At 43.9% G+C, this 11352-nt stretch overlaps 2 protein-coding genes across 3 annotated transcripts in view; one reads left to right on the forward strand and one right to left on the reverse strand.

The window, feature by feature from the left end:
* Positions 1–6181: 6181 nt before the first annotated feature.
* Positions 6182–11352, reverse strand: part of LOC116400801 (uncharacterized) — a 15342-nt gene continuing 10171 nt past the window's right edge. For both annotated transcript variants that reach the window (XM_031878865.1, XM_031878864.1), the window contains 2 exons: positions 7659–7711; positions 6182–6765 (listed from right to left, as the gene is read on the reverse strand). In XM_031878865.1, the coding sequence (XP_031734725.1) occupies positions 6619–6765; positions 7659–7711 (200 nt within the window). In that variant the 3' untranslated portion in view covers positions 6182–6618. The remainder of the gene's footprint in view (positions 6766–7658; positions 7712–11352) is intronic.
* Positions 7554–10750, forward strand: LOC116400799 (uncharacterized). Its single transcript, XM_031878861.1, has 2 exons — positions 7554–8422; positions 9386–10750. Exons 1-2 carry the CDS (start codon positions 8084–8086, stop codon positions 9893–9895), a joined length of 849 nt encoding a protein of 282 aa, XP_031734721.1. The 5' UTR covers positions 7554–8083; the 3' UTR covers positions 9896–10750.

Consider the following 11352-nt stretch of genomic DNA (forward strand, 5'->3'; position numbering starts at 1 on the left):
CAACTACAAAGAGACTCACAATGATTACAAAACAACTACAAAGAGACAAAAAATGACTAAAAAAACAACTACAAAGAGATACAAAAAGACTCCAAAGATCAAAACAACTGCAAAGAGACTCACAATGACTATTAAAAGTGGCAAAACAACTACAGAGAGACAAACAAGTACCAAAGACACAAGGCAACTAAAGTGACTTAAAGTAACTACAAAGAGAAACAAAACAACTTCAAAGAGACACAGAAAGACTGCAAAGATCAAAACAACTGCAAAGAGGCTTATTAAAAGGGGCAAAACAACGACAGAGAGACGAGTACCAAAGACACATAGCAACAAAGAAACTTAAAATGACCATAAATACATGCAAAACAACCACAGACAAAGAAATGAACAACAAAAACCCAAAACATTTACAAAGAGACACAAAATGACCAAACATTTACAACAAATAGACACAAAACAACGACAAAGAGACACAAAACAACTACAGAGAGTCTTTACGTTATCTTGGATGCTATTTAATAGTATTTTATACATTATAGAATTTATGTTATTATAATACTGACTAATCTGCTGATTGTTGTCTCCAGTAATTAATTGATCCATAAAATGTTACAGAATATTAAGCATCATTGTCCATTTGAGATTGTTGTAAATTTAGATTCTGAATTATTTAGATTTTTCCAGAATTTAGTCGTAGGTGACATATTGCTTCTCCAGTTCCATGAAGTCATTATTGGAGGCAGCAGCGACATGCTGTGAATAAAAACCTCCATTTTCCAGAACGATGATGTTCAGATCCTTCACTGTAATGAGGAAGATGAGGAACAAGACGAACAAGAGGAAGAGGAGGAACAGGAGGAAGAGGAGGAACAAGAGGAAGAGTGTCTCTCACACACAGAAGCTTCAAACTTTGATCAGCAGCAGTTTGATGTTTTCCATCTGAAGATGTTCAGCTTCATGTTCTTCTGCCGGGTTTGGTTCCTGCACACGGTTCTGAGCTGCTGCAGAGGAAGCTCCACAGGTACGAGTAAGATTACATTTTAATATCAACGTCTGTATTCGCTTTAGATTCATGTTACATTGCACAATCCTAACTCGTTAAAGACGTATTTTATATTATTGTTTTATTGAGTATCTCATGGAAATATGTCATCTCAAAATAAAAGACAACTCAAATATTAGATTAAATACTTCAGAAGAACGTATATATTTTAGTTTAAACTTAAAATGAGTTTGTTGAAATAAAACACCAAAAGTGAATCTGACTCAACAGAAGGAAGAATAGCTTTTGTAACGTTCAAAACAAAAGGGGGAATTTTAACGTTTGATGTGAATTTGGGGAAATAAAATAGTATAAACTTTATTGCCCGACAGTTTACCTTTATTTACAATAAACCAGTGAGGAGAAACCTCAACCAACCAAAGAAAGAGAATTTTTCAACCCTTAATTTCTACATTCATAAAATAGCAAAAACAGTCTTTAAACTATAAAGACATTGATATGAACTAAAGTTTAACAGCAACTTTTTTCTGTGACTGCATTTAAAATGTATTATTATTAAAGTAAGCCCTCACATCTTTTTCCCATACAGTTTTATTGTAATTAAAACTTTTAATTCTTTCATAAAAACATTTGTGCACATTATTAATGTTCATTTTCTCATGAACAACAATCCCACTTGCAGTCACTATCATTCTGTGTGACAGTTGTGTTCCTGGGTTGTTATTTGAGGCTGACATGAGTGGAGCATGTTTCCATGAGATAAAACAGGAAACAAGGCTAAAAGCATCAGCAGGATGTGAGTGATGCAGAGGACATGCAGTCATGTGTTTGATCATGTCTTATAACATGAAGATGTCTTAAACGTAACAGACGAGTTCAGGTCTCAGGGAGTTTCTGTCCTCCAGCAGTGATCCGGTTTTCAGTCCCGGAGGACCACCACATCTGCCTGCCATGTGGCGGCTCCGACAGCTCCGTAGTGATCTGGACTCAACGGGACCAGAAGGTCCCGGTGAGCCGACAGGGCAGCTACGAGGCCAACGAGGACAGCCAACGTTACCGCTTGCTGTCTGACGGCAGCCTCTGCCTCCAGCGGCTCGACGACTCCGACGGCGGGACGTTCCGCTGCAACCAGCAGCTGGTGGCCGAGCTGCAGGTGCTAACAGGTACACTGGAGGCGGGGCTAGGAGAGGTGCATTATGGGAGCAAAGGGGGGACTTATTTAGGAGTGTGTCTTTAAACTTTTAACTGATTATGAAACAGTTTAACCCTCATCCTCTCTATGAACCACTCCCCGTTTAGTCCTGATCCTCTGTCAGACCTCCATCAGTAAACAGACCATCAGAGAGAAGATGGTCTGTTTCTATAGAGTTATTCTTGATGCTCGTCATCGGAGCCACTGGGTCGGATTCTGGTGAAACCAGATGACATCATGCAGGTTCACCAGAAACTCCTCCTCCTCCGGACCCAGGACGTATTGCTGGACCCGCTGGAGGGAAGGGAGGCACGGGAGAACCAGAACCAGGACTGAGAGGGGCAGACTGTCAGACCCTGCTGCTGTAAAATGAGGTTTTCTAAAGCGAGTCTGGTGCTCAGAGACACTACCACTTTAGTCCACAGGGGGCGACAGAATCAACACAACATGAAAGTTTATTTTAGTAACTTCAAACAGAAGCGAAGCGTTGAGCTCAGATCATCAGTTTCAGAGGGATTCCTCCAGGACGACTTACACAGTATTTAATCTATCGTAGAGAACAATTATATTTGTATTTGTGTCAGCTGGCTGATAAGTAACAAGAAATTGCCGTACAAAGAATCGTGGGGTTGGGAACCACTTAACTTAATATGGACTCTTAATAAACATCTAAAAAAATACATAAATACAACCAGATTTAATGCAAAAGAAAAACCTCTTGTTTTGGTTTTAATATGTGTTAAAGTAAAATTGATTATAAGCTTTTCAAATATCAGTATATATAGTATTCAGCCTCAAAGCTCCATGTTTGTCGAGCTGTTCAGTGTAAACACAAGTGCAACATAGTTTGATTTCACATTGATTCAAACAAAGGTGTCAGAATATCCAGCATGAGTCAGTCAGTTATGTGCAACAGTTCTTATAGACGTCGTCAGAAAAAACCACAGTTCGTCTGGAGGGAAGTAAATCAACCTGATGTCGTGTGAAAGATGTTGTGAAATGTTTTACACGCTACAGTTCTTTTGTTTTTCTGTGTAGAGGATGTTGAGGACGTAACAAGAGGAGGGACGGGATTAGAAAGTTTAATACTTAAAGTTCCCACGCTCTGAATGAGACACAAACGTCACTCACAGTAGTGTTTAGCTTTTCTTATGGCCCTTTCAAACGTAAAATACTGACTAAATACATATTTATGACCGATGCTACTGCTGCTAGAGCGTTAGCTTGAGTATAAGATTGAGTATTTAGAGCAGTAAAATCAAACTGCTTCAAAAGGGAAGTGAAAGGTGTTTTGAGTTCTCAGGAATTAGCCACCACGCCGGCAGCCAGAGTGGCACCAACAGAGGCTGAACTCTGACGCCACCACAGTGTTTCTTGTTCCAGATGCTGACGCTGCACACGTCTCGCCTTTGTGCGGCTAACTGAAGCTGCTTATAATCACAAGGTTGTCACTCCAAATTTGGCGTCCATGTTTGGGCTGCATTTGATCCACGAACATGGCAGAAGTGCTAAAATGCTGACTCATGCACAGGTTTTAGGACTCATTCCAGCAGCACTCTAAACTGGAGAGGACAATACATGTCAAAGACAATTACCCATAATTCCTCTGCATCTCTGCCCCCTCAGGCCATGACTTCATAGTGTCTGCAGGCCGGACGCTGCTGCTCCCCTGCAGCCGCTCCTCCAAACCCAAGAAGAAGTGGTCCCACCGGAGGGAAGGAGGGCGGTGGGAGGCCGTCCTCACCCGGTTCAGAAACGGTACGGTGAAATCGGAGAGGAGCCGGCTCAGCCTCGGGAACGACGCCCTGCAGATCCAGGACCTGCAGCCGGAGGACGCCGGAGAGTATCTGTGCAACGGAGAGCTGCAGGGAACACTCACCGTCCTGACAGGTGGCTCGTTCAGATGGAATATAATAAGTCTATTGTGAAACAGAAATACAAGCAAAAGCTCAGTGTGCTGAGTTTAATTATACTGTAAACACTTCATGTACCTCAGCTGCAGAGGGTACCAGGCTTTCATTAGAGAGAGATCGTGATTTTTTACCTGTTTGACGAGTATATATGGTCATATTTCTTACTGCAGTTTGGCTCCTCCAAGTGGTGACACATATTAAAATAAATAGATGTTTCTGGATTATTCAGGGCAGCCAGAGCCGACCAGCATCCAGCGAACCACCAGCACAACTGGAACAGCTGCTGCTATGGTAACAGGTAGGAAGCTGCTAAGTGCTTATTTATTTATACATCCATACCAGCCATTATGTTGACAGAATTGGTTTTGATTGCGTATCTATAACTTCTCTTGTCCCTAAAATCTCAGTGAAACATTTAGGAAATAAACTATTAATAGTGAATGACGTTAGTCTGGATTTGTGTGTTTCTGTTCATCAGATGAGGCTGACGTAAAGAAGACGGAGAAGAAGAGACCAGAGAACGGTGAGTCAGCACCTCCGAACACCTTCACCTCTCACTGAAGGTTTAGTTACAGATGTGTCTGTGGTCTCGTCTAATGAGTGTTTACTTGTCTGTGGTCTTTAATGAGTGTTTACTTGTCTGTGGTCTTTAATGAGTGTTTACTTGTCTGTGGTCTCTCAGCCTTGCTGGTGGTTGCTGTGGTCGGCTTGGCGTTGATGATCTTCCTTCTGGCCGCCGTCTGTGTTTTACTGACCAGCTTGAAGTGCAGGAGGAACACGAAATACAGATGTGCAGGTATCTGATAGACACAGAGACATTATACGTGGTGTAATTCATCATCACTGGATCTACAAGTTCAGCTTTCCCTAGACCCTGACTAGTCCAGTCCCAGACCAGTCCAGGCCTCGACCTAAACCCTGACCAGTACAGACCTCAATCCTGACAAGTCCAGACCTCGAATCTGACCAGACTGGACCTCAACCATGACCATTACAGTCCTTGACCCTAACCAGTTCATGACCCTGACTAGACCTCGACCCTGACAAGTCCAGTCCTACAGTTTTCAAGTTTGGTGCAACTTGAAGTGAAACCATGATTTAATCTGCTTTAAAAATGAACCTTTGTTGGTGAAGACCAGCACCAGGCTTTGTCTCTGAACTCCGCAGGCACTTCCTTCCACCTCACAGCTTTGTTGTCATCAGGTGTGTGCTTTCCCAAATCATGTCCAATCACCTGACCTCACCTTGACCACAGGTGGACTCCACTCAGGATGAACGTCTCAGGGATGATCAGGAGAAATGAGAGCAAACTGAGCTCAAATACAAAAAGTCTGAAAAGTCTTCTTTTCATTTTCTTCTGCTTTCTTCGTTTCTCAACTCCAATTTTGTTTAATAGTTTAATTTATTCATGTTCTGAAATTAGGAAACATGTCTTTGATGTTTAGATGCCGTATCTTCCTGATTTAAGTTTAATTGGAGTTTCCTCAACCCCTCCCTCAGATTTCTCCTCCTATTTTACTAAATTTGACATTTAGAATAGAAACTGTTTTGAGAAGCTTCAGCTCTCTTCTGTTTCTCTCCAGCACAGAGGCGTGAAGACACCGAGCTGCAGCCGTGGACCACGTCCAACACACCAACCGGTAACACCGTCACACCTTCAGTACCGCTCCTTTCATTGATCCTCAGGTCTGTTTTCACCTGACACACCTGTGTCTCAGCAGAGCGAGAGGTTTACGAGAGTCCGACTCCGCCCGAGGAGACGATCCATTATGCCTCTCTGGGCCGACAAAACTGGAGGGAGAGACCCGGCAGGACTCCGCCGGACCAGGACCGACACCACGTCATCTACTCCTCTGTGGTCACCAGACCGGCCAAACAGAAGCGAGCTCTGCTGCGTCCTGTCGTCTGATCAGAATGTCGCATGTGAAACCACGAGAGGCTGTTTCATTTAAAATGTGCAGATATACTCTTAACCCTCTCCTCGTGGTTAGACATCCGAGCCCTCCGTGGACAGAGAGCTCGATCCGTTCAGCTGAACTGTTCTTAGTGTTCAATAAATACTTAAAGACGTTTGAGAGTTTTCTCATCACGTTTATTTCTCACGTACAATTAAACTTCCCATCATTATGTGCGTATATCTGGCAGTAACTGCGTTTCCGTCACATTCCTCGTGGTGGTTTTTATACGTAAATGATTGTCAGGAAGCAACAGATCAGTTGCTCTACAAGTGAAAGCGAAGTAGAGCGTCACTTCACAGTCGAATGAGTTTCAATATGAAGGAAAGAAATATAGCTTAAAGTACCGTAGTTGTGAAATAGAGATTTAGTTTCTCCAGCATATTAAGGACGTCAGCCTTTATAGAGATCATTTATAGAAACCTGAATTAAAAAAGTAATTAGTGACTTGTTTAAAGAGCAGAAACATAATTGTAGAAAGAATAGCTTAATAAAATATCTAATGAATTACATTCATGGTCGTTTCTCTGCTGTTAAGAACACAGCGCCGCTCTATCTGCGGTCACGTGACGCGTTTGGGTTCTTGCGGCTCATCACTGCCGAGTACGTCACGTCGTCTTCGACCAATCCTGTCCCTCCTCGGCCGGAGGGGCGGGGCTTGTCTGCGTGCTTCAGACTGGAATAGTGCAAAGACTCTTCCTGCAGAGACAGGAAACGGAATTAACCTCCACAAATTCTCCCAAATAAACATTCAGTCATGTCAGATCAGTCATTTACATCAGGACCTTCAGTTTTTGGATCAAGTAGCTCGAGAACAATCTGAATTCAGTTAACTACAGCTTGTTATATATATATATATATATATATATATATATATATATACACATACTGTATATTTAACCAATAGTTAAGTACTGTTGGTTATAGAGGTCAAAAGTCAAAGTGTACGACTCAGTCTTTGTTATCACGAGAAAAAAACTGGATATCAGCTCACAAGGTGCAGCAGGAGGAGATTACATTAACCCTCTCAGGGAGAGAGCTCTCAGTCTGCATCTTCTGTACAAGCTGCACTAGACTGGAACTCCATTAACATCCCAGTTCATATTAATACTTCATCTATTTATCTCATATTATCCACCAGAGAACTACAAACATACAGTCAGTACTGTTACTTTGCAACATCTGCCTCTTGGGACTACAGATGACAGCAATGTTTTGTTAGTGTGCACTGTCCCTCTTCAAATAAACCGATAAATTAGACGTATAAAAAGTACCACGATAAAAGTACACGTCAGACTTTTAGCCAACAGCGAACAGTAAAACAAATAGGTTTAGTTTTGCTATTGAGTGCAAAGTCTGGACATTTTTGTGTGCTTTTAATTGCAGCTGAAGGAAGGAAGGAGTAAAGAATAAGGGAACAAATAAGGAAGGAAGATAAGGGAAGAAACAACAGGAGAAAAGAAAAAGGAGAATAAAACATTTAACTATTTTTAACTGTTTACCTGCATGACATGATAGATAAATCAGTGTGGAATATAATTATTGTTATGATGAATACAGTATGTTATTCATTACGTGGTGCTCATACTGACCTCTGTGACCCTCTGACTGGTGTCTGCATCACAGCAGCCAACAGCTGCTTTACCTGAAAACAAGAGAGAGGTTTAAACAAACAGCTGATCACTGTTTTAATCAGGATTGAACAGGACTGGCGTTAATTCACTGACTCTGAATCCAGCAATCAAAGGTTATTTGATATAAATATGAATAATTCTGAGCTTCTTGTCGAGTCAAACGTTGATTTAACGATTGAACACAGAAGCCCGGCCCCGGTGCTGTGAGTCAGTCAGTAAGTGAAAGTGAAAGTTTAGAAAGTGGCTCCAGAGCGAGTTGTTTGTGTCGAAGCAGCGACAGAAGAACGCGTCCAGCTCTTTGCTCGAGGACATCAGCGGCTCAAACCGTGTTTTACATTTATCTCTATTCAAGGGACAGTAAGGCTCGTGTTCCCGGCGGCAGCATGCCGGACACCCGGCTGTGTGTGGAGGCCCTGTCGGCTCTCTCCGGCTGTAACGTCGAGCCCACCGGCGCAGCCTCGCAGCTCTCCCCGCAGGACTTCGTCAACGTCGTGGCCCTGAAGGAGTTCTACAAGCAGCAGGGCTTCCAGGAGCTGGAGTACCCGAGTTTGGGGACTTTGTCCCTGCGGGACTTGGACGAGCAGGACCTGTACAGCTCTCCGGCGGCGCTGACCGAAGGCCCCTCCACTGCCGGGCCCGAGGAGAGCCACAGGGCCAAGATGCGGATCAACCCGGAGGACTTCTTCCATCCGCAGTACGACTACGACTTCACCAACGTGAAGGTGAGGCGGTCACCTGACGTCCCACTGACGTCACGGTGACTACACGTTAATCTGCTACTAACGTGTAGAATATGAATCATATGGTTTAAGATCAATAACACCATCGAGTTAAGCAGCTTTAGTGATCACGTGTTTCTATTTTGGTGGAGAAGAATGTGAAATGTGATGCTGGAATGTTAATGAGGGAGGGAGGAGGTAGGAAGTGAAGGAAGGAGTGAGTGAGTGAGGAAGTGAGGGGGAGAGAATGAGTGAGCGAGGGAGGAAGTGAGGTAGGGAGGAAGGGGGGGAGTTAGTGAGTGAGTGAGTAAGTGAGGGAAAGAGGGGGAGAGATTGAGTGAGCGAGGGAGGAAGGGAGTGAGAGGGTGAGTTAGTGATTGATGGGAGGGAGTGGGTGAGGGAGGGAGAGAGGGAGTTAGTGATTGATGGGTGGGAGGAAGGAGGTTGGTGAAGGAGTGAACAAGGGAGGGAGTGAGGGGTGAGGGAGGGACAGAGAGAGGGTGAAAGAAGGTGAGTGGGTGAGGGAGGAAGGGAGGGGCCGGAGGAGGGAGGAAGGAAGTTGGTGAAGGAGTAAGGTAGCGAATGAGGGAGTGAGTGAGGAAGGGAGAGAGTAAGGGGTGAGGGAGGGAAGGAGGTGAGTGGGGGAGGGAGGGAGGGAGTGGCTAAAGGTGGGAGGAAGGAAGTTGGTGAAGGAGTAAGGTAGCGAACAAGAGAGAGAGTCAGCGGTGTAGGAAGTAATTGGGTGAGGGAGGAAGTGAGTGAGGAAGGGGTTAATGAGGTGAGTGGGTGAGGAAGGAAGGGAGAGTGTCAATAAGTGAGGGAGGGAGTGAATAAGGGAGTGACACTTTGTTCCAAATCACAAACGGTTTCTTTTTACTTTTAGTTCAATACTGTGATTAGCACATTAGCATGTTAGCCTGTTAGCATGTTCCTCCGACCCCGCTGACCCTGCTCGTCCTCCTCCAGGACGGCGACAAAACATTCCTGCGCGGCAACGAGCGGTACGTCCGTCCCTGCGGGTGGAACCGGGTCGCCCTGCGGGTCACGCAGCGGTACGACGGCGGGGACACCTGGCTCGGGACGGGGAAGGACGCCTGGCCCGTCTCCTACCACGGGCAGAACATGGACGGCTCCCTCGGCATCATCCTGACCCACGACGGGAGCACCGACGACGAGCCAACGTTTCTGGACTTCGCCGCCGCCTCCCTGGTCACCGGGGAGACGAGGGGCAGTGGGGTGTACTCCACGCCGGACGTGGTGATGGCGGAGAAGTACTGCAAGAAGTTCAAGTCCAAAGTGGACGGGAAGACGTACAAAGTGGTCCTCCAGAACCGCATCAACCCGGAGAAGAGGAAGGACTGCCAGAGGGAGGGCGTCTGGTTGGTCTACGTCCCGAAAGGACACAACGACATCCAGACAAGGGCCATCGTGCAGGAGTCCATCCGCCCGTATGGCCTCCTGCTGAAGGAGGCGTGAGGAAGCTGATCGAACCTCCTCTTCAGCGTGATCAGGGAATTATCTTTTCAACCTTTCGTGTTCTTGATTATCAACAACAACAAAAATGACGAAAATAAAAGTAAATGCTGCTGAAGAGGTCTTTAGAAGTGAATCAAGTCCCACTTCCTGTCTGCTCGTTGGGCGGTGCGTTAAGAGAAAACCAAGGTCAGTCTTTTCTTACTTCTTATCCAGAATAATGCTTCCTCTCAAATCCAACCTTACATCACCGACTGTGTGTACCTCAAGCTGCCTTATTCTGAGTTTCTTGTTCAAACAAGCTCTGTAGAAATCAATTTAACTGTATTTACACACAGCCGGGTTAAAGCCGATGGGTTTAGCTGCTGGAGAACCGTTTCTTCTGTAAACGTTTAACTTAAATCTAAGCAGCAGTTTCTTCATGATGTGTTCGAATGCAAGAACAGACCGTGGGAGGAGTTTATGCTGCCATCTAGTGGTGAGTTTCTACGATCTTTATTTCTTTAAGGAAACAGATAGTTATGCATGATGAGCAAACTTTTGACAAAGTAGTGACATTTAATTAGTTTTAATGTGAAGATCATTTGAACTAATAATTTAAGTGAGTTGATCGTCGACCGTGAAGCTGCACAGATGTTTGCTGATGTTGCTGTGAAGTACGACGGCACTCGTCTGTTTTTCGTGGCATCATTGCAAGTTTATTTTAGTTAGAACGTGTTTGTTTGTGTATGTGTATCCTTCATTTTCCGTTTTTGTAGTCCAAACATCCAATGTGACTACAATTCCCTACTTTGAAGGACGCACTTCTTCCTTGTATGTCTGATGGTTCGACTTTAAATGTAATAAAATAACGTGCAAAGATCCTGGTGTGAGGGTACTTTTAATGTAATATTCTAGTTTTTAACAAGGTGATACATCATGATGTCATGAGATACTTTTAAAAGTATGCATAACAATTGTAAACTATACACACTAAATCTATGAAATATACACTTTGTTGTAATCTTCACAGTTTATTTTTGCAGATCTCTTCACATCTAAATGTACAAAGTAGCAAAAGTAAAAGTACTCACTCAAAGTACCACTTTAATGTTGCAGCTGGTTAAATGTAACTACTTTATATACTGCGATGTAGCTTAACCTATAATAATTAAAGTAACTGGTAACAAGAGATCTCACATAAATGTAATAGAGTAAAAACTATAATATAAGTAAATATATATTGTTTTTTATATATATTCAAGTTAACTACAAGTACCTCAAAATTGGTCTTGGGTCCATGTAGTGAGCACTTTCCACCACTGGGTGGGGACACTGTCCTCCCTTTCCAGACATGTCCTCTCTATCAATGTCCTCACAAAGATAGACGTAAAGGACACACACACACACACACACACACACACACACACACACACACACACACACACACACACACACACACACACACACACACACACACA

Source organism: Anarrhichthys ocellatus, unplaced genomic scaffold, assembly GCF_004355925.1.
Source record: "Anarrhichthys ocellatus isolate YVR2014 unplaced genomic scaffold, GSC_Weel_1.0 scaffold207, whole genome shotgun sequence".
Classification (NCBI taxonomy): Eukaryota; Metazoa; Chordata; class Actinopteri; order Perciformes; family Anarhichadidae; genus Anarrhichthys; species Anarrhichthys ocellatus.